The sequence below is a fragment of the Mus pahari genome, chromosome 1, assembly GCF_900095145.1.
Source record: "Mus pahari chromosome 1, PAHARI_EIJ_v1.1, whole genome shotgun sequence".
Classification (NCBI taxonomy): domain Eukaryota; kingdom Metazoa; phylum Chordata; class Mammalia; order Rodentia; family Muridae; genus Mus; species Mus pahari.
In genome coordinates, this window is record NC_034590.1 from 71,284,406 (window position 1) to 71,308,228 (window position 23,823).

General features: G+C 43.9%; 1 protein-coding gene across 3 annotated transcripts in view; it reads left to right on the forward strand.

Moving 5' to 3' along the window:
• The window catches only part of C2cd3 (C2 domain containing 3 centriole elongation regulator), a 103,745-nt gene that overhangs the window by 61,299 nt on the left and 18,623 nt on the right, over positions 1-23,823 (forward strand). For all 3 annotated transcript variants that reach the window (XM_021219180.2, XM_029542648.1, XM_029542617.1), the window contains 8 exons: positions 241-840; positions 3,985-4,323; positions 8,545-8,683; positions 10,314-10,378; positions 13,457-13,662; positions 14,232-14,365; positions 19,151-19,312; positions 22,544-22,767. In XM_021219180.2, the coding sequence (XP_021074839.1) occupies positions 241-840; positions 3,985-4,323; positions 8,545-8,683; positions 10,314-10,378; positions 13,457-13,662; positions 14,232-14,365; positions 19,151-19,312; positions 22,544-22,767 (1,869 nt within the window). The remainder of the gene's footprint in view (positions 1-240; positions 841-3,984; positions 4,324-8,544; positions 8,684-10,313; positions 10,379-13,456; positions 13,663-14,231; positions 14,366-19,150; positions 19,313-22,543; positions 22,768-23,823) is intronic.

The window sequence follows — 23,823 nt, forward strand, 5'->3', positions numbered from 1 at the left end:
TTTTTTTTTTGGTTTTTCAAGACAGGGTTTCTCTGTGTAGACCAGGCTGGCTTCAAACTCAGAAATCTGCCTGGCTCTGCCTCCCAAGTGCTGGGATTAAAGGTGTGCGCCACCACTGCCTGGCATAGGTGTGTTTTCTGTTCAGCACTGGGCCAGGGTAGTGGGGAATCGGAGATGTAAAGAGGCAGTGTGTTTTCTCTTTGGAGACAGTGATTGAAACTCTTTCTTTTTCCCCATAAGGGATCACAGGATGGTATCCTGTCATTTTACCAGAAGACAAAGGCCTGCCTCAGGACGTGGACTTGATACAGAAGATTGTAGGAGGCCTGGAGCTTTCTGTTTCCTTCGCACATCCCGGAGATAGAGAGCGGGTGCTGGAAGCTGCTGAGCTGCTGGGCTGGAACTTTGAGAATATCCCAAAGGATCTTGCCAAGACAGAAGAGGTGCCAGTCACTGTCACCATCTCTACCCCAAGGCTCTGGCTTCCTATCCACTGTGTGCTGCTTGCTGGTCATACGAACATTCATAAGAATACCTACTGCTACCTTCGCTACAAGCTGTACAATCAAGACGCCTTTTGGACTCCTCTCAGGAAACCTAAGGAGTCTACAAACAAAAACCAGGTCCTGATTACTTTCAAGGCATCCAAAAGAGCAGAAGTCACTAGGAGCCAGTCCCTGCTTTGGTACTTCAGGGAGGAGAAGTTAGAGATCCAAGTGTGGCGAGCCTATGGCAACGACAATTTAGAGAGGCCACAACAGACTGACAGCTGGATTGGCTCAGCCTATGTAGACCTGTCCAGACTTGGGGAAAAATCACCAAGGACACTAACTATCAGTGGTGAGTGAAGATTCGGGTTTAACTCTGTTTGAGCACCTTCTCTGTACATAAATTCATCGGATTTGTACATGTAATGTGGTGCCTAAGTTGTTATAGCACTTAGCGTGTATAGAATGAGATTGAGTGAGTCTCTTTGACTAACTCTAACAGGTGTGTCAGAGCCTGTGTGAACATTGAGGTGATAGTTTATTTGCTGAGTTGGAAAGAACGCCTTCCACGGATACTCTTTTCCCTGGTGTTTCTCATGACATTCATCTTTCCTGGTGAGCACCTCTTAGAGCTGGTAAAATGGCGGGGCACCATCCTGTGATCCCTGTGGGGAAAGGGAAGAATCACTGTCTTCAAAGAGGAAACAGCCTCTCTACGTCTGATTCCCCACTACCCTGGCCTAGTGCTGAAGTAAAGAAAGTCTACATGCTACTGAACTGGTTCAAAGGCAGAAAGGGAAGTTATGTTTTACAAAGAGTGCACTGCCTACTCCTGTTACCCTCCTTTGGTGTTTAAGGCATGCACTTGACCCTGGGAATTCAGATATGAGGAAGAATTCTTTCCTAGCCTGACTGTATCTATGTTCTAATCTAATAGAACAATGAATGTCAAAGCATAAGAACTAAAACAGAGAGTGTTCTCTGTGGGGCACTTGACTGTGCCATTCCTCATAGTCCTTGAGGTTTGACTAAAGGACAATCTCATCTGAAGTGATAGTTTCAAAGGATTTAGGAGGAAACAAGGGAAAGAGGAAAAGAAAAGTTTTTTGTTTTTGTATGAGTCTCTGTGTAGCCCTGGCTGACCTGCAACTCACTTTGTAGACCAAGGCTGGCCTCATCCACCTGCCTCTGCCTCCAGAGTGCTGGGATTAAAGGTGTGCACCACCATACCCAGTTACCTGTTCTAAAGACAGGAAGAACAAGTGTGCGAACACAGAGGCATGACGTAGTTAGGTATATTACAGATGCTGTAAGCAACATGATCTGGTCAGGGTGCACAGGTTTACAAAGCACTGCGATAAAGCCAGAACAGGGCTGGGCGGTGGTGCCGCACGCCTTTAATCCCAGCACTTGGGAGGCAGAGGCAGGCCGATTTCTGAGTTCGAGGCCAGCCTGGTCTACAAAGTGAGTTGCAGGTCAGCCAGGGCTACACAGAGAAACCCTGCCTCCAAAAACCAAAAAAAATGTAAAAAGCCAGAACAGTGGCCCAGAGAACTAGTTCCTATTTGGTCTTTCTTCCAAGACCTGTGGAAGGCTCTTACAATAGGTCTGGAATGAGAAGTCGGAGTTTTGCACTCTAGAAAGTGAGTCTAGTGACTGTAATGAATTGAAGGGAGCCAACCAAGTGTTTTCATAACCCAAGGTCACCTCAAATTCACTACATAGCCAAGGATGACCTTGAACTTCAGAGCCTCCTGCCTCTCCTTTAGAATGCCAGGATGTCAGGTGTGGACCAGCACATCTTGTTTATGTGGTGTTGGAGATCAAATGGGTTTCTCATAAGCCTGGCACGCACTCTGCCAACTGAGTACACACCAGCCATGACTAGAGTCTGTCCAGGCGTGGTAATTGCTCAATTTAACACACCAGTAAGGTATTTCCCTACTCAATGCAGTTAAAGGAATGAGGTCATGACCCTCTTTTACTTCTATTTTGTTTTGTTTTTTGGCTTTTATTGTTTGTTTGTTTGCTTGCTTGCTTGCCTTTTTGCTTAGTGTCTTTGAAACAAGGTCTCAGGGTATAGGCTAGATTTGAATAGAAGTAGTGATGTATCTATCTTTAACTGGCCTCAAACTCATAATCTTCCTACTTGAGCTTCCCAAGTGCTGGGATTTTAGGCAGATAGTGCTAACCCTTTTATTGGACAGATGGCCCTCTCTAAAAAAGGAGAAATGAGTGAGTTTGGGTGATTTCCCAAATTGTTGGGTTCTTTTGGGGCCCAGCAGATATAAGTCTAACCCTATGAAGTATCTCATCAAATGCTACATTGCCTTTTTTAGCTAGGCCAGTTCAGGTCACTTTATCGAAACTAGAGAAAAAGTCTTTGAAGCAATCCAGGCTCACTTGAGCTAACTTTTTTTAAAGATAGGCTTTTAACTTCACTGCTGAAGAAAACAGATCTGGGACACAGAGTATAGGTCAAGGGTCAGAATTCCATCACAAAACCTCCCTTTTTATTGAGTGTTTCCAAAGAGGCTATTGAACTTTTCAGATTGTCTTTGTCAATCATATCCTACTAGTTTAAGGTTCGTATTCTCTTGTACAAAAACCTTATACTTTTGATGTGTTTGTTAAATGTGTCAGTCCACATCCACTAAGCCAGCCAACCTATTTCCATCTTAAACTTCCTGAGGATAAGAAGGACCCACTGGGTTGCATGTGGGTGTCCTCCCTCTATAGTGACTCTCACTTCGTGCTTTTGAGAGCCATGATAATCTTTGTATCAAGAAGAAAAAAGGCTACAAAAAGACAAAAAAATTCAGTCTTATTGCCATCTGTGACAGGTAACACCTTTTTCTCCTAATAGGAATGAATCTAGCAAAGCAGTCTTTGAGATTGAGAAGGAATTATTGGGACTCTAAGTAAAATCTCATTTTAAGACCCAGCAAGCCAGTGAAGTTCAAATCCACTGATTATTGGGAGAATGATCTTGACAGGTTTATTGACCCATCTGAAATTCTGGCACAGAAAGAACTTGGCTGTTAGTGTCCCTTACCCTCCTTGTTCCTGCTGCCCGCTCCTGCCTCCTCCTAGGGGGTCTTTGGGATGATGCAGGTCCTGTGCAGATGGTAAAAGAGGCTGATATGAGCCCTGGATAGCTTCCCAGTGGGGAGAAATCTGAGTGGGAGCGTGTGTGCATGCAGAAGAGGGCCCCTCTTGTCTTTACCGAGTTCCTCCGTGTGAATTCTCTCCTATAGCAGTGCCACCTGCCTGCAGAACATGTGGTTATGGCTTAAAGTCAGGAATGTGACCACTTAGTATTAGTGAATGTTAGTGGACATAGGAGGGACAAGGACAAAATATTTCTAAATACCACCTTCAGATTCATGCGGCAAACTGTGTTGAGACCTGTGGTGTATCAGAGGGAAGAGGCCATAAGCAGCCCCCAGGAGGAATTCTTTCTCACGCAGGCTTTCTTACCTCTGTTCTATTGCAGGGGTGTATCCTCTATTTGGAAGAAATGCTTCCGACCTCTCGGGAGCTGCTCTGCGAATTCATGTGCTTCTTTCCCCGCTTTCCCCACACACTGAGCCTGCTCGGGAGCTGGACTCCATGGACTGCAGCAGCCACAGTGAGTCTGAGCAGCACCCCAGAAAGAGCGATGAGCTCCAGCTCTCTCCACCCCGTGTGCTCCAGACGTCTCCCACCTCCACCCAGGTCCACGGCAGCAGCGCTGCAGCCGAAGTGCGCCCCACCCAGGAGGGCCCTCCTGAGTTGGATGGGACTTTTGCAGTCAGCATCCTGGTAGAGAGAGCCATGCATCTGAGTTTGAAAGGTATGCTCTACATACTTACCCAAAAGCAGGTGTCTGTCTTCACAGAGCTTTCAAGGTGTCTGTCTTCACAGAGCTTTCAGGTTATGCCGAAACCTACAAGTATGGTTAGTTTTCTTAGTTGATAGTTATTTTGCCAAGCCTAAAGGCTGAAGTAACATGTAAACCTTTCTAAAGTTAAAGCCATCTTTGTTACTTAACACTGCAGATCATAAATTCCTGTCCAGAAATCCAGGGGTCACCCTCGGTGCTTCCTCTTCCTTAGCCAATGTCCAGGGCACATAAAGGGTTATGGTTCTATGCTTTTTTTTTTTTTTTGAATGCTAGGATTGCTCAGCTACAACATTTTATTTTTGTAAGATTTATTTATTTATTATATGTAAGTACACTGTAGCTGTCTTTAGATGCTCTGGAAGAGGGTCAAGTCTTGTTATGGATGGTTGCGAGCCACCATGTGGTTGCTGGGATTTGAACTCAGGACCTTTGGAAGAATAGTGCTCTTACCTGCTGAGCCATTTCTCCAGCTCAAATGGTTCTATTCTTAAACTTCCCTCAACTCTCTTCTTCCTCCTCCGTTCCAGCCACTTAGTGTGCATCTAGGACTGGATGCTGTTAGCACTGGGTCCGCAAGTCCCTGGGAGATTCAGAAGGAAAACTCAAGAACTGGTGATACTGCTACATACAAAAAGAATTGTCTTAACAGTGATGCCTCCACTGCCGACAGCCACAGAAGTCACAAGCATCTTGTGGCACTTCGTAGCTCAGAATACCACTTTATTCTTACCGGCTCTTAGGACTTAGAGCCTTATCAATACAACATATACTTTTATATCACAAAATTCTTCTAAATTTTGATAGCTACCAGCATAATTGGATTTTGTTATAATCCGATGTGTTTTGCATTACATTTTTAAAGAAACACTACTAAATGAAGAGACCCAAACACTTCACCAGACTGCAAAGGAGTCTCAGAAAACAGCCTCCTCCCTAGCCTTGCATCTCCACAGAGATTTTTGCTTTGCTATCATCTTTCCTCTTTAGGCTGCTCACCCCAGCTCTACCCCCAAGGCTTAGGTCTAGCATTACCAGGGACCAGAGGGCTGCCTGGCATAAGGCTCCCCTGCCTGCTCCCTCAGCACCTTTCTATTATCACAGTGTTGGCCAAACGGTAGTCATTTTCCCCATGTTGTTCTTCTCTGCTAAATAAGCTCTGTCAAGAGTAAAATTCTTGCATTTGTTTATCTGCATTCATGCATTAGCAGCAAGATGGACAGTAGGGCTTGCTGTACAGTAAGCATTCGTAGTGCCAGGGATGGAGTGGCAAACAGAGGAAACAATCATGTATTCATCTCAGATCCCTGACACATGGCTTGAGGAAGAGAAAGGACTTCTGTCCATGGTTTTAAAGGTTCAATCATGGCTGCGTGGCCATAGAGGGCGGAGTGTGTAGCACAGGCGTTTCTTTAGTTCTTGGCAGAAGATACAAAGAGAATGGGAAAGAGGAGCATAGAACATCCTACAGCTCTCAAGGACACACCCCATATCATATCCCACCTCCTCCAACTAGGCCCAACCTCTAAAAATAGTCCCTCCAACTGAGAGCCAGGCACACAGCACATGAGCCTGTGTAAGATGTTCATTCTCAAACCCTGACAGCTCCACCCTGGTTGTTGTTGCTTCCAGGGCTCCCCTCCATTGTCTTTTTCATTCTGCTACCAAGACTGTCTGACCAAAAACCTGACCTTGTCTCTCCATCAGTTCAAATAATTGGTTAGTTTTATGTCACTTGCAACCCTGCCAACAGCACACAAAGTCCTGTCCATCTGGCCTCATGAGCTTCATTTCTCACCATTTCACTCACAGTCAACAAAAACAACTCATTTTGTACCAGTGCCCTGTCTTTCAAGCCTTGTGCTGTTTCTTCTGCTAAAAATGCCTGCTCACACACACACACACACAAACATACACACACACACACATTTGTGTAGCTTGCTTTCTCTTCTTAGAAGAATGGGCTAGAGTGATAGCATCAATCTGAGGCCACTCTATCACCTATTAGCAGTACACCTGCCTTTGCACCCAGCAGGCCTGTACCGCCACCATATTCTCACAAGTAATAGCATTGTGTACTACCTACTGTCTCTGGTTCTAGTCCACAGGTGAGTGAGTGTGTTACTTATTCCTGTGTCCTAGCATCCTGACTCTCAGGAGGCAGCTAAGCAAACCTAATCTGTCTGTGACTATGAGACATAGCCTCTCACAGTTCTGGCTGAGTGAACAACTTGTAAATCACTTGTTATTTGGCCTCTTGTAACAGCCAGCTCCTGACACATCAGGGCAGACCACTAGCTTTAGGAGACTTTATTTGCACTCAGGTAGCTTCTCTTGTAATGACAATCGCTTGCAGTGGCATACACTTGTGTGTGTGCATCAGCCAGGTCGGAGAGTGCAGACGTGAGGTCTCTGGCCTCAGCCCTCTCCATGATGTCAAGGGAGGACTAAATCCCTGTATAACGATGCCCTTTGCAGTTCTGCTCCAACAGTATTGTATCTGTTATGTTTCTGGCTCTGAGTTTGTCACTGCCAGCTGATTCCTTCATCACTGACTGTTGGGCTAAAAGCTCCTAAACTGTTTCTCCAAAGTCAAAGCAGAAGTTTTATTTCAAGAACTTCAGTAGTAAAGCTCAGGATGCAGCTGAGGCAGCGGCATGAGGCAGATCAGAGCAGTGTCTGTCTGTCTAGAATTAGAATTTTATTATGGGAAATGATTTGATAGCATATGTCCAGAGGAGAAACATGAGGCCAGGGAGCCAGAGTGAAATGGCAGTAGTAGAAAGGTCACTAGTGAGCCAGGTTTGGTAGCATATGCCTGTGATGCCAATAATAAGGCTGAGGTAGGAGGACTGAAAATTTGAGGCCATCCTGGGCTAAACAGTATAAAGGGAGGACAAAGGAAATGAGGGGACGGGGGTGTGACAACCTGTCAGACACAAAGAGTAGCCCAAAGACCAGAGGTAAGAGCTAGACACAGTCCTGTTTACTCATATGTGAGGCCCCTTCAGCTCTCTCTGATACCCAGTAGCTTGGCTTCTTAGCCTTTGGGTCACAGCTAATACAGATTGCATAACAGTATGGGAGTCACAGGACAGAGACAGCAACGAAAGGGTTCTGATCCTGCAGAAACCAGAAGTTAATTCAGAATCAAGCATTAGCAAGTCTCAGGTGTTTCTGGCAATTTACAATGCTTGACTGGACAGCAGCCTTGGTGCTGAACTCACAGCACACACATTTTACACTGCATATGCAGTCACCACTCAAGGCCAATACACACAACCTGAGACACCTGTGGCTGATTTTAGACTGTTACATGTTACAAGTTACAATGTCTATACAAAGTTTTCTACTTTCTCTCACTATGTAGCCTTGGCTGACCTTAAACTCACAGAAAACCAACTGCCTCTGTCTCCCATGTGCTAAGATTTAAAGGCCTGAGCTGTAACACCCAATAATTTAATTGAGAAAAACAAAAACTTTTAATATTTTCTCATCACTGTTTCTCAGCATGTATCAAATTATTTTATCTCTAAGTGTTAGTAGAATGTTTGGCTTTTTTCTTAATTGTGAAGGAGGAAAGGAAGGAAAGAAGGGAGAATCTTTCCATGAGTTTTCCCTTGGAATTAGGATGGAATTTGCAACATTTTTCTGAAATGGCCCTAAACATGTTTCTGCAGTTTTGTAGTGTGTATCTATGCAAAAATCATACTAAATCAACCATACCCTGCAGTATCAAATATTCAACCAAGATTTAATTCTTTATGTAAGAATAAGCAGTCTATATAGACTGCTTTTTTCTTTTTTTTCTTTTTTTTTTTTTTTTTTTTTTTGAGACAGGGTTTCTCTGTATAGCCCTGGCTGTCCTGAAACTCACTTTGTAGACCAGGCTGGCCTCGAACTCAGAAATTCGATTGCCTCTGCCTCCCAAGTGCTGGGATTTGCTTTTATCTTTTATGGACAGTAAATTTATGTGTATTTTAAAATTTATTTTTAAATGAATTTTTTATAATTTGCTCTGAGTAAATATGTATTTCTATGGATGTTTTAAATTGATATATACCTGCCCACCCAAGTCACATATAAATTTCTTCAGATAAAAAGTGATCCCAAGTAGATAGTTTAAGATGCTCTGCCCTAAAGTACAACCACCCCCACTGTGTTTTCTTTCAGGGAGCCCCTTGACAGACCGGAAAGTATCTGTACCCAGTTGCTGTGTATCCTTTGCCACAGCCACTGAGCCGTCTCCTGTCTACACCCACGTGGTGGAAAACTCTGACTCCCCCATCTGGAGTTTTCACCAGCAGGCAAGGTTTGTGTCTGTGATGTTCACCACCTGTTTAGAATCAGCTCTTTGTTCCAGGAGACGACCTCAGAGCCAGAATATAATAGATGCCATAATGTATGAGAACTACAAAGTGCATCTTTATGAAGTTATTTAGTCCCAGTGTTTATGAAGTCATGGCTACCAGTAGTTAAAAGGTTTATTGCCATGTTTTTGGGTTTGTTTTTTTTTAACCTTATTGTAGTGTGTGTGTGTGTGTGTGTGTGTGTGTGTGTGTGTGTGTGTGTGTACGCACTCATACACATTCCATGTCAAGTGTGTGGAGGTCATAGAACAAAGTGGAGGTCATAGAACAAATTGTTGAGAGTTGGTTAAGTCCTTCCCTTGCGGTTACCAGGGACAAGTTGAGTTGTCAAGCTTGGTGGCAAGTGCTTTTACTTGCTAAGTTATCTTGCTTACCTTGTTTCCGAGTTTTTAGTTCTAATTATTGCTCAAAAAAAAAAAAAAAAAAAAAACTAAGAGAAAGACATTTGCCTTGCTCTGTTGGATACACTGGGAATGAAGATGAGTAAAATTCTGTCTACCATAAAGACATCCTGGGAAGAAACAAAAACATTAAAGGTGATCCTCAAGTGTGGCAGTGATGGAAAAGAAGTAAGTCGGAGGCTGGTAGTGACATGGCTGAGGGAAAAGATGACTCAGGCCAGTCTAGAAGTCAGAGTGTACTTCAGAAATCAAACTCCTTGGCTAAATATAGAAGGCTTTATACATAAATTATGTAATGAAGAAATCAGGGATGTGGGTGATATTCCAGGCAGAGAGTTAATTGCAATAAAGGAAAAGACCTTTCTTAGTGCAGAGTAAAGAACCTGGTCTTTATAACCAGAGAAACTCTGCATGCAGACACATCCCTGACACACTAGCTGTGTGAATCACTAAGTTACCTGCTGGCTCCAGACATCTGAGTCTTCATCTGAAGATGGATATGATCTTCTAGGTCACTGTAAAAATCTAAGTTAAGTGAGGCTTTTTTGAAGATTGCTTAACCAATTTTAATAACAGACATAAAGCTCAGAAGGTTGATGTAACCATTATATAAAATACTACCTTTTAAAATATAAAGTTACCTGTCCTCATGCATGGTAGATCCCTTGAATCCTAGCGGTCAGGAAGCAGAGGCCCATGTAATTGTATGCATTTGAGGTCATCCAGGGATACACAGTAAGACTTTCTAAACACACATACACACGTACTCTCACACTCACACACTGAGATGGGGGTGCTATTGAATGTAAGGATTTTTTTTCTTCTCATATCATTTGATGAAAGGAAATCATCATGTATATTCAGGTTTATTACACAAGCTTTTATCAGTATTTTAAATGTTTACCTTTCATCAGCTTCAGGGTTTATGTTGTGGCCAGATTTTGCATCCAATCGATCTGTCAACTCTTCTCACACCCACTGAACGAATGCCACTCTGGATTCTAAGGCATTGATTTCTTCTTGCAAAGTTTTCTTTGCTTCTCCTAATACTCTCTGGGTTTCCCCTTGAGAATGTCTAGTGAAAACATCCCATCTGCAGAGCTAAGTTCGGTACTCTAGAAGGAAGGCGCCTATAGCTAACTCATGGTGGTTGGTACTTTTTGTCTAACAGGTTATCAAAAGAGCTGCTTCTGGACCCACATCAAACCCTGGTCTTCAAAGTGTGGCATAAAGGAGGTATGAGCCCTATTGTGTGATTTTTCTTTTCCAGCTAAGCAAAGCCATGGTACCTGGTGGAGGAGAGCCATCCAGAAGACCACATTATTCTCTTGTGGAATTTAAATACTTAGGAACCTTTTTTGGAACCTGCCTAATCCAGTTACATTTGAGCCTTTCCCATTGTATTTGTCTTCAACTATAATGTACAGACACATATAAGTTGTTTTCCTCCACTTTGTATGATGTTAGGCCTTCTGTTGGTTCTGGCTTGTTCAGCAAGACCAGTAGTATAGAGGGAGTGCTGATATCATCCTTGAGCCTACCTTTACTTAGATACTATGGGGTTTTTTTGTGTGTGTGTGTGTTTTCTTTCTTCTTTGATACTATGGGTTTTTTTGATTGGTTACAGTGATTGTCTCACTGTAATCTGGTCTGTTCTTGAACTCACTACCCTCTTGCATCCAACTCCCAAGTGCTGGGATTATAGGTATGCGCCACCTCTTAAGAGGGATAACCAGGGCTGCTGAGATGGCGCGGTGGGTAAAGTTGCCATAAGACCTAACGCCCACATGGTGGAAGAAGAGGCCCAGCTCCCACAAGTTGTGCTCTGACTTCTCTCCACATGCAAGCTGGGGCACATGCATCCACCACCCTCAAAACATCAATAAATATAACTTGTAAAATGTCACGAAAATAAAAAGAGTAGTTGCTAGGGGCATCGATTCTGAAGCCAGACGCGATACAAACATCATTTCTGCCTAGAGATGTTTGTTAACGCGATATAAATATCAGTTCTGCCTAGAGATGTTTGTTAAGATGTTTGTTGAAAACATAGTCTGCCTTTATAAATATGACCAGGGCCATGGCTCAGTCACAAAAGTGCTGTGCAAGCATGATGTTTGGAAGCCCTCATAGCACTGGCAAGGAGGGAATGGAGCGTCCCGGCCAGCCTAGGCAAATTAGTAAGAGACTCTGTCTCAAAAAGCCATTAGGATGGTGCTAGCCTCAACCTCTGGGCACACACGTGCACAGGAGAGATAGGACAGGGAGGGGGTGCCGAAGCACAAATTGGTAGAGCCAGGATTTGAACACAGTTCTGACTATTGCTGTGTATTCTTCCCTATGCAAGGAAGGTTGGATGTCACAGATAAATAAGGTAACCAGGACACCTTATCTTCTCACAGCATAGTAAATTTAGCTCATTACATCATCCCTGTAAACCCAGCTCCTTAAAGAACCCCCTAGCTCCTGGTTTCCAAACATCCACAGACGCACAGTACTTTGTCTGCCAGTGTTGAGTTTCAGTATTGACTCCAGGCCTGAAGAAGAAGAGGAGTGTCTTGGGCATGAAGGACATTGGCCAGCCTTTTCCTGTGCTGTGTGAGGATGAGTGCGAGCTACCACTCTGCACTCACATAAGGCCCCCTCCACCAGCCTCGTGGGTGTGAAGGACTGGTCAGAAGTCAGTTTCTCTCAGTCTGAGTAAGAAACTCCTAGTGTGTTTAACTGGGCTCCACACTCCTCCTCTCCTTTCTTTCCTCCCTAAGTTTCTATAGGAATTGTCTACTAGACCAGGGTTCACCTCAGTTCAATGGCAAGAAAAAGAGTAAGCTTTGATTTTATGCAGACCTGGGTTCAAATCTTCCCTCTGCCATTTGCCAGCTGAGTGACCTGAAGTAGACCATTGCGCCTGCTTCTGATCTTATATGAGGATTAGAAATAATGTCTGTAAATTACTTGGTACATAAGTGCTGCTGAGTAAACAGGGCCACTTTCATTATGTTGCTACTTTGCTAGGGCTACTGAATATAGAGAGTAAAATCCAGCCCCTATCCTCACGGCCCTAGTGAGACCTGCAAGCTCATGTTATAAATGGAGGTGAGGCAGATGCCTGAACCAGGCAGCTAAGCACTGTCTTCAGCACGTGGAAGGCCTGCCTTCGCACACCCTGCAGATGCCCCACAGAGAGCATCCAGAGCACACCCTTCTGTACTCAGCAAGTATATGCTGAGTGACAGGGATACGAAAGTAAGAGGGCAGAGGGACACCAGGAATGCGGTATAGCATGCTTGGACAAGTATAGGGCATGCGGGAAGGGAACCTTTAACCCAAACTTAGGCTATCAAAGTGGCTTCCTGGGCCATACCCCAGCTAAAGCTGGGTCAGAGGGACAGCAAACAGTATTCCAGGCTGTTTTCCAGGGGTTGTCTTTCTTTTAGAACTAACTTAGTCGGTTGTTTGTTTTTTTGGTTTTTTGGTTTTTTTTTTTTAAGATTTATTTATTATATGTGAGAACACTGTAGCTGTCTTCAGACACTCCAGAAGAGGTCGTCAGATTTCATTACAGATGGTTGTGAGCCACCATCTAGTTGCTGGGATTTGAACTCAGGACCTTCAGAAGAGCAGTTGGTGCTCTTAACCGCTGAGCCATCTCTCCAGCCCCAACTTAGTCGGTTCTTAATTAACTATGATACATAAGTATCTCTTAGAAAATGTGAGAGATACAGGCAACTATAAGAAAATAAAAGTTTTTGAAATTGCATAATTTCAAGAATACCCCTCATATGTACATGCCTAGGTGCACACACACAAACCCCTGAGAAAAATCATGGAAGCACGCTAAGTCTATGGAAAGTAGTATATGGATTTAGAATTTTTTTCTAGTTGTTTATATGAAGAATACAAAGCACACCTCTGCCAGCCGTCTCTGATGCCCCAAATCAGGGTCTGAGATGTAGCTGCGTTTGTAGAATGTTTGCTGAACATGTATGAAGTCCTGGGTTCAGTCCCCAGTGCACAGCACATACCTGTATCCTAGAATCAGGAGATAGAGGCAGCAAGACAGAAGTCACCGTGGACTACATAGCAAGTTCAAGACCAGCCTGGGATACGTGAAAACTTGTCTCAAAAAAAGAAATGGGGTCTGAGTTAAGCACAGCACAGAAAAATGACTTTTAACAGGCTCTGGCTCCTGGCCTCATTGCCAGTCCTGCTCAGTGGCTCTAGTCATATAAAACAGCTTCTCTGAGTATAGCCTCTAACCTCCGCAGGAGGACTCACCCAGCCATGCTACCCAGCTCTTCTCTTCCCCCACAGATGAAGAGAGGGTGGTTGGCTTTGCCTCGGTGGACCTCTCCCCACTACTGTCTGGCTTTCAGTTTATCTGTGGCTGGTACAATATTACAGACTTCAGTGGAGAGTGTCAAGGGCAAATCAAAGTTGCTGTTTCACCTATGGAGAGCCTGATGCACCTAAAGGAGGAAAGACAAGGAAGGCGCGGGAGAGAGCCTCCAAGGTCCATGGTAGGTTTCCTTGTTCACACCTAGTTAAAGGCTCTCCTATAAGAAGATCCTGCGTATGTTTGGTACTTTGAGCTTATAGCCCGTGTTTCATATGAACAACCACCCCCTAGCTTGGAGGGGGGTGTAGAAAAGGAAGTTTTCCAGACTGTCCAGAAAGGGGAACTCTGTTGCTGTAATAGGTCTTATTCATGTTTACCTGGGTTCAGTCCCCAGTGTACATAAATATAGCATGGAATCAGTGGGTATTGAATGAGTGCGTGAGGAAGTGACCAAGAATTCAGTCAGTGGTCCCTTTATAAGAAGTCTCCTCATCAGTTCTGATAGTTATCTGACGTGTAAATGGAAATCCCTGTCCAACCTAGGGCCAGAAAGAGTAAGAACATAAATATGAGAAAAGCAACTAAAGGCAGTCTGAGGGCATGGTGTATGAATTACGAATAATATCAGTACTTACGTCACAGTGATTATTACGTTTAATAGGCAGTGTATATTGCTCATAACAGTTTTTATGTTCTGTCCTGAATGACTTAGTGGTAACGGGTGTACCATTTTTCTCATTGCTGCTCCAGATTCCGTTGTTTAGCCCCCTCTCCTTCCCTGCCTCTGCTATATGCGATGCATTCCCTGGGCCTGTTGCACGGCACATCCAAGGCCAGCTTGTTCACACTTCTCCAAAGGAGGATGATTTCTCCTCTCCTGCAAGGTAATGGTTGAGGTCAAAGAAAGGATGCATATGGACTGTCTTGTCGTTTCTCTTTCCTTCATTAGAGGAAGAAACTGGAGACCGGGGAAAATAATATTCAGACACACGGATTTTCAAGTTCTGTAAAAACAACTTTGTAAGATATGAACTAGAGTGTTTTTATTGCCGTCAAAAGAAGAAACACTCTTCTCTTTTCCTGAGATCTCTTTAGCCTTTTATGAAAATTACATCATCTCCACCCCATCCCCTCCCTGCAAAGAACAAAGCTATATGTCAGGCTTTGTTTAAAAACCAGGGCTGTAGTTCAGTTGGTAGATGCAGGGCCTGAGTCCAATCCTTAGCACCACATAAAGCAGCGGTGGTGTTGCACACCTGTGATCTCAGCACTAGGGTTGTGGAGGCAGGAGGATCGGAAGATCTTCCTACGTTGTGAGTTCAAAGGCAACTTGGACTACATGAGACCATGCCTAAAAATACAATTAAAATAAAATTTAAAAATCCAGAGCCACACACATGATTGGCTCGTTCTGTTCACTAAGCTAGCCATGAGCAGCATGTGTGGGTTTCTAGGCTAGATCTTGCCTCATCCTGTTAGAGAGCATGGCCTGAAGTAAGAGTGTCCTTTCTCCCTCACTCCCTTGCAAGCCTCAGTGCCACTTCTTTCTCACACCTCAGCAAAGAGACAAAAATATAGTCTCTCACAGGGTACACGCTTTTATAGAGGCAGGTAGATTTCTGAGTTCAAGGCCAGCCAGGGCTGCAGAGTTAAACCCTGTCTGAAGCAGGAGAATCTTCTCTCAAGGCAGCTGCTCCTGCAGTGGCCTTTGCTAAGTGAGCCCTTACTCAGACGCCACACTGTACACTGCAGTGGCCTTTACTAAGTGAGCCCTTACTCAGATGCCACACTGCACACTGCAGTGGCCTTTACTAAGTGAGCCCATACTCAGACGCCACACTGCACACTGCAGTGGCCTTTACTAAGTGAGCCCTTACTCAGACTCCACACTGCACACTGCAGTGGCCTTTACTAAGTGAGCCCTTACTCAGATGCCACACTGCACACTGCAGTGGCCTTTACTAAGTGAGCCCTTACTCAGACGCTACACTGCACACTGCAGTGGCCTTTACTAAGTGGCCCTTACTCAGACGGCACACTGCACACTGCTTGCCCTTCGAGTGTCTGTTCTAGTGCTTTGTAGTGTTCCCTTGGTCACCATATGAAGATGATCCCCTGTCTAGAAGCTCTGTGTCTCAACGTTCAATGTTCCGGGCTCCAAGCCTTCTGTGACCAGAGCCAGTCAATGACACATAGCTGAGGGTTTTGGGTTTTCTTTCTAAGTACCCAGTATTTAGTAATTTTAAAGCTAAGAATTTAGTGATTTGCTTTTTATCCACATAAAAATGCCCTGGACGAGCCGGGCGTGGTGGCGCACGCCTTTAATCCCAGCACTGGGGAGGCAGAGGCAAGCAGATTTCTGAGTTGGAGGTCAGCCTGGTCTATAAAGTGAGTTCCAGGACAGCCAGGGCTACACAGAGAAACCCTGTCTCGAAAAAAACCACAAAAAAAAAAAAAAAATGCCCTAGTCACTTCAGAAAGACTATACCGGCACTTCCTTATTCTGATCCAGCCATCCATTCTAGGTTGGGCTCTAGTCCCTCCCTAACCTCCTTTAGTGTTTCTGAGCCTCCTTTCCTCCAGGATCGGGGTGTGAAGTGTGTTTGAGGTTTGAGTCCTAGCCTAGCTGTAGCCTGGACTAGCGGATGATTTATTATAATTACTTTGATTCTTTTTTTTTTAATGTATTTATTTATTGTATGTGTTTGGATGTTTGGCCTACATGTATCATGTATGTGACATGGTGCTTATGCCCTAGGAGTCCAGAAGAGGGGTGCGGGGTCCCCTGGGACAAGAGTTATAAAACGCCTGTGAGCCACCATGTGGGTGCTGGGACTTGAACCTGTGTCCTGTGGAAGAGCAGCGCTGCTGGAACTACTGAGTTGTTTTTCCAGCCCCAACTTTGGTTCTCTGAGCTTCAGCTTTCTTATTTACTCAATGAAAGCAATATATCACTTCAAGGATTGTTAGCAAAAGTAGATGAAAATAGAAATAAACTCATTTTATTACACTTTGTATATGTCAGCTGATGTTTTCACAGCAATCTTAAACAAGAGGTTTAATTCCTAGTAATACACAGCAAATGCCTGGAGCAGCCTTGTCTACATTTTTTTGTCTGTTTATTATAACTGAAAACTGAACAACTGAGATAGCCATCAACAACTAGGTAAACAGATGGTGCACAAAAAAATATAAAGATTAAAAGCTGAATCTCAAAATAGTTATGCTGAGAAATAAAAATTAGAATAAAAGAATATGTTGTAAAAATTCCATTTATACAAAATTCTAGAAAATACACACTGATCTATAGTGGTAGAAAGCAAATTAGTGGAGGCCTAGCAGTAAGGTGGGGGTGTAAGGAGTCCAGAAGGGAGAGGCTTGAGGGGAATAGAATATTGCCTTGTGAGACTTCTTAATGTAGGCATATGTCAGAACTCATTAGATTATGCAACCTAAATATGTGTTTTCTTTGTTTGGTTACATCATAGTAAAACAGTGGTTCTTAAATATTCCTGCTTAGGAACTCTTTTATACTATTAAAAGTGAGGACCCAGGCCAGGCATGGTAAACTAGAACGGCACTAGAATGGCAGAGGCAGGCAGGTCTCTGTGAGTTTGATCAACTTGGCATACATAGTGAGTTCAAGCCAGCTGAGCTCACAAATAGTAATAATCTAATCCCATGTTCATGGATTCATGAATTTAACATTTTTAAAATTATGGTACTTCCTGCCGGGTGTGGTGGTGCACGCATTTAATCCCAGCACTTGGGAGGCAGAGGCAGGCAGATTTCTGAGTCTGAGGCCAGCCTGGTCTACAAAGTGAGTTCCAGGACAGCCAGGGCTATACAGAAAAACCCTGTCTCGAAAAACAAAAACAAAACAAAACAAAAAATTATGGTACTTCCAAAATTCTAATATAGATTCAACATAATATCAAAATGTTATGGTTTCTTTCTAGAAATGAATAAACTGATTCTAAAATTCATATGGAAATTCAAGAAATGCAGAATAGACAAAACAATCTTTTAAAAGAACAAAGTTCACAATTTCACAATGCTACAGTAAGCAAAACACAGCAAAGGCTAGAAATACAGATCAATGAAATAAAATTAATATTCCAAAGGTAAAGTGTGTGAACTGAATTTTATCAGGTGTGCCAAGACAGTTCACTGAGGAAAGAACAGGCTTCTGCACAGAACAGCAACAGCTTGACATCCCAGTACAGGCTGAATATAAACCCCTCCTAGTGCTAGACACAAAACAGCCCCAACTGGAGTTAACATCGTAGCAAAACAAGAAACTCTTCAAAGAAAACATAATCAGGGTAAATTTTTGTGAATTATCGATTCCTTAAATATGACAACAAAGGCACAAGCAGAAAAAAAAAGGATTGATCAGAAGTAAAGACCTGAGTTATGTCATCAGGAAAGGGAAGGGGCTGGAAGATGGCTCAGCAGGTAAAAGCGACTCCTGGGTGCCCAAGTTGACCTGCCAGCACCCACATGTTAGGGCTCACAGCAACTTGTAACTCCAAGTCCTCAGTATCCATTGTCATCCTCTGGCCTCCAAGGCACCACACACAGCATACTTACATACACACACACACACACACACACACACACACATACACATACACACAAAATAAAAATAATTTTTGAAGAAAATCTAAAAATAGAATGTAAAAAAGAAAACCCATAGAAGAATAACTTCAAAGCAGATCAAATGGGAATTTATAACTAAACCATAAACAACTCCAATAATATGAAACAAATACCCCATCTGATGGGCTTCTATTAGAAGCACTTGTGTGTCTGGGTTTGATCCCCCAACTAGTAGAGGGACTTAAATAGCACAATTTTATTTACTCATTTTTTTTTTTAAATAACACAATTTTAAAACAAAGTAGCTGGATAGACAGTTCTCCAAAGATAGACAAATGATGATGAAAAATGCAAATCAAAACCAAAATGAGGTACAGCTTCATACCCACCGTAGTAGCGGGGGAGTATCACAGTGTGAGGCAGGCAGGGAGGATGTGGGGAGGATGTAAAGTTGTCTAAGTGCTTTGCAGAACTGTTTGGTAGTTCTTTAAAAGCTTAAATACAGGGCCTGGAGAAACGTGTCAGCCAGTAAGGGTAACTGCTGCTCTTCCAGAGGACCTGAGCTCAGTGCCTCTTGAGCATCCACAGCCAGGGGCTACAGCCACTTGTGACTCCAGCTCTAAGGGATCAAATACTCACATACTCTGAATATACTAAAATCGCCCGATTATGTATTTCAATTGGGTTAACTGCTGTATGAATTATACCTCAATAAGGCTGCCGAAAATCGTCGTGTTCACATTCTTGAATACCATGCTTAGGAATTAGAGGTTTGTTCTGTAGATTTAAAAAGGCAGAGCCAGAAAGGAATGGTAAGAGTGAATAGAACAATCCCTGTTGAATCCGAAAGGAAGGCTCCATGTGTGGTGTTGGTTAAAAAAGTCACTCCCGCTCAAATGTAGAGAACAGAAGGAAGTGGGGTGGGTAAGACTGAAAGCGAGTTTATTTAAGAAACTTGTGTGGTGGGACAGGTCTGCGGTGTCATTTCAAGAAAATGACTCAGCTATCATGCTGAGAGTTCTCTCCTTGGTTAGGAATTGACTTCACTCCCGATTTCCCCGTGACAGAAATGGTGCCATAAAAAGCCAGGCCGCACGCCATGAAGAGCATGTGCAGAACATCCGCCGCTTTCACGAGTCCCTGCAGTACGGGGAGGCAATCCTGACAAATGAAGAGAAACCGACCACAGCGCCTTCGTCCTCCCACACCTCCATCCTGACTTCTCTCAGGTAAGGACCTGCAGTGAGGAAAGGCACAGGGAACCATTGTATGTGGCACAGGTGAATGAACACTGGCAACATGGAGTGTCGTTCCCATTAATTGTCCCTTCTCTAGAAGCTTTTGTGGAGAGCGGTCTCGTGTGCATTAGTGTTGACTTTCTCATGGATGCATCTCTCAGTTGGTGCCCTTCCTTCAGGAGGCTAAGGTGCTGATCAACCTGTAAATCCAGAACTTACTGATAGCCACCCTCACATCATCCCAACTTAGAAAGCCTCATCCTGTCCATGGCCTTATCTTCACAACCACACCCTTATTCTGATATCTACCCTGTCATGTGCTGATCTTATTAGCAAAGAATCACTGTGAGAATTGAAACATACTGTAGATCAACTCTAGGGTATCAAGTAAGAAACCTGGTACAGTGGAAAGGACTTGATTTTACAGTTAAATAGGTTTGGCCTCTAACCCTGCCAGCCCCGGTGCAGGAGATAGCCATGGCCAGACAATGGCAGCACAGGGTAGTGAGTGCTGCATTTCCTGTGCAAAAGCAGACCGAGGAGTGAGTAATTCAGAGAGGTAGACATGGAAAGAGTTAAAACAGCACATGTGGGCTTTAAAAGAAGAAGCTAATCAATATGAAGGCTGGGGGCTAGAGAGACGGCTCAGCAGTCAAGAGCACTGACTGCTCATCTGAAGGTCCTGAGTTCAAATCCCAGCAACCACATGGTGGCTCCCAACCATCCATAATGAGATCTAATGCCCTCTTTTGGTGTGTCTGAAAACATCTACAGTGTACTTACATATAATAAATAAATAAATAAATAAATAAATAAATAAATAAATAAGTTTAAGAATAAATTAAGAAATGTATAGACTATTCTGTGCAGAAAGAACATCTCCAAATCCCAGAGGCATAGAGTATGTCAAGACTGGGGAAATACTGACTGTACAGTTCAAAAAAAACTGAGCAAAAGATGCAAGAGGTAGGCCAGCAAGATCCCTCGGCAGATAGAGGCACTTGCCCACAAGCCTCACATCCCGTCCCAGGATCTCACACTGCAACAGGAGAGAAACAACTCCTCAGAGTTATCCTCAGAGCACGTGCGCACACACTAACTAAAAATTTAAGTGCAGAGAACAGAACAGTTCTTTATGGGCTGGAGAGATGGCTCAGCAGTTAAGGCTGGAGAGATGGCTCAGCAGTTAAGAGCACCGACTGCTATTCTGAAGGCCATGAGTTCAAATCTCAGCAACCACAGATTCGTAATGAGATCTGATGACCTTTTCTGGGGTGTCTGAAGACAGCTACAGTGTACTCATACATAAAGTAAATAAATCTTTTTTTTTAAAAAAAGACTTCTATTTAAAAAAAAAAAAAGAAGAAGTTAGCTCATAAAAGGCCTTGAATAGACTGGAGACCCATGTGTAACCTGTAGCACAAGTATTGATAGACCTGCATGTCACTAGTGAAGAAGCGCAATGTGTTGTCAGCAAGTGTGTGTGCCCAGATTCTGTGCCAGAGTCACCGAGAGAACTCTTAGGTTTGCAGGTTTTCTGAAGCTGTGCCAAGTGAACTTTCACTTGCATTTTCCTGCTCAGGTGGTCACCTGTTCTGGATGTAGCCACATAAATGATTTGCTGAACACCTCCACCATTTGATAAACTGAATCCTCTAGGAATAGAGCAAGGATGAGCTCTGTCATTTGGATCTGACTGGCTAGCTGTGGACATCCTCCTGAGCATATTCAAGGCAGCAGACATGCTTCCTTGAGTATCTGTTCCCAGGTACTCATGGCCTAGCTAGAGACAGTGAATGGAATGCCAAGTAATGAAAAGCTGACATGACCAAGGTCGTGTGCTAGAGCTGAGAGTGAAGGAATTTGGGAGGCAGATGGCCCAGGGCTTTCAAATAATAGACTTGGAAAAGAAAACCTGTGAATAGCAACCTTAAAGGAGGAATGCAAAGAAGACAGAGCAGAGAGCAACTTGACTGGTTTCACGATCTACAGGAGTGTGAGTAGGAATGGACCAGGTTGGGACAGAGCCCAACCCATGTTGCAGAAAAGCCTAAGACTTGAAGTTGCAGAGTCAGAATAGCCACATACTACCTCTTACCTAGACAAACCACTTAAATCCTCAGAGCCTGAAATTCTTTATTTGTGAAGTAATAAGGCTGGAGAGATGGCTTGAGTTAAGAGCACTGACTGCTTTTCCAGAGGTCCTGAGTTCAGTTCCCAGCAACCACATAGTGGCTCACAATTGTCTTTAATGGGATCAGATGCCCTCTTCTGGTATGTATGAAGACAGGTACAGTGTACGCGTATACATTGAATGAATTAATGAATCTTCACCACAGAAGTAATAATTACTGATTTCAAGTGGCTAGCTGAGAATTACAAAGGTAGTGGTTTTGTTTTTTTTTTTTTGTTTTTCAAGACAGGGTTTCTCTGTGTAGCTCTGGCTATCCTGGTACTCACTTGGTAGACCAGGCTGGCCTCGAACTCAGAAATCCGCCTGCCTCTGCCTCCCGAGTGCTGGGATTAAAGGCCTGCGCCACCAGGCCCGGCTTACAAAGGTAGTGTTTTAAAAACAAAATCCTATACAGAAGACAGTTGGTGTGATTCCTTATTGGAAAGTAGTGGGACAGAAAATGGGATTTTTTTTTTTTAAGTTGCTCATTCATGTTACTTACTCATTCCATGGTCATTTGTGTTGTGCTAAGCACTCTGATGGGTGGGTATAGTAGGTGTAGGGAGTTATCACTGAGTCACAGTGCATGGGGAAGTAGATCTGAAGTCAGCGGGTGCAGCGATGGAGAAATACAGGAAAACCTGAGATGGAGTCCTGGAGCCAACCGGAGTCAGGCAAAGCGAGGCCTGCGACAGTGACGGCTAAGGATGGCTGTGTGACACCTGAGACAAGTGACGATTGCTTGTCCTCTCAGCTGAGGCAGGACTAGCAAGTTCCAGGACCTTGTCTTTGAAAAAATGAAATAAAGAAACATCCTAGCAAAAAGAATGGTTCCTTCTGAGAAAGTTGCTAGATATCAGAAGAATGAGTCAGACAGGGGACAAAGTTGGCTCTGGCAGCGGGAGGGTGAGGGGTAAATGGCAGGTAGAAGAGAATAGAAGGTCTATGCAGTACTAAGCCAGGGGAGCAGTGGACAGCCCTGCTCAAGTGTCAGACGAAGATTCTTGTAATAACTGTGAACGACCTCTGTCTCCCTCTCCTTTCCCCAGGAAGAATCTGAGTGAGCTAGATGAGATCCAGAAATACTTCAACCAGAAGCTCAGCAAGCCGTTCCTGCCTTTCTCCTCTCAGAGCTCGACTGCTGTCTCACAGAGCCAGGAGAGCCACAGGGACCCTGTGGGCACAGGAACGCTAGAACACCAAGACCCCGAGAGCCAGTGCATCCTGGAGAAATCCAGTAACCTGGTGTTGCAAGTCAGCTCCTTAATCTCAGGTACAGCTCAGAGCTGCTTCTGCTAGTCAGCTTTGGTCACTAGATGCCAGGTCAAAGCCCGTTGAAGGTCTACCCTCAGATAGGTCTCCATGACAGAGACAGACAACAGTTTTCACATCTTCTTTTTTCTTTACCATCTTCCTTTAAAGGAAAGGACAGTGGTGTGGACAGGAGCGTGGAGCAGTAGACAGAGCCTTAGGCTGAGAGGCAGGAACCCCAGGTGCCTGGCTTCTGCCACCACTTTGCTATGGACACTAGGCATGCGCTTGCCTTTCTTGAGATTTCCCCAAACCAAAAACAACAGGCTGGGATTAGATGATGGCTCCCTCAAGTTCTAATCCCGGAGTCCAGAGTGTGCAAGGGGTTTTTGGTTTGGTTGGTTGGTTGGTGGGTTGGTTGGTTGGTTGGTTGGTTGATTAGCTGACTTTGAGGCATGGTCTCACTGTGTGGTGCAGGTGGCCTCAGATTCACGGTAATCTTCCTGCATTGTCCTTCCAAATGCTGGACTACAGGCATGTGCCCACATATCCAGAACCAAGTCTGCACAGTTAAAAAGCACTGTATAAGATTCTGCATGGCTCTATAGTTTACCTTTCCAAAAAGTCCCTTAGAGCAATTCTCACTTTGCTTGAATATTGGTGTTGTAGGTACAGAAGGGTAAAACCGTGCATGTCCTGAAAGCCATCTGTCTTCTCTGTGGTGGACAATATGCCCATATCCATCTCAGCCAAGCCAGATAGTTAGTTGTCTGCCGTCATAAACTTATACCCTGTAGTCAGCCAAAGAAACCTCTCCCAAGAAAGAAACCATTCAGATGAAACAAAAGCAAGGCTCCATCCCAGAGAACTCTTAAAAACTATGATAAGGACATTGGAGTCTCCCCAGTTGACGGTTTCTGGCGGGGTGAGGATGAGGAAGGACTCAGTTTTCTTTAAGGGACTGGCCACCAGGAGTCTGACCATGCTCCAGTGAGTATACGGGCAACACAGATTGGACTTGTTTTTTTATTTTTGTCTTTGTTTTTGTTTTTCCTTCTTTTGGGTGTGGGATTGTCAC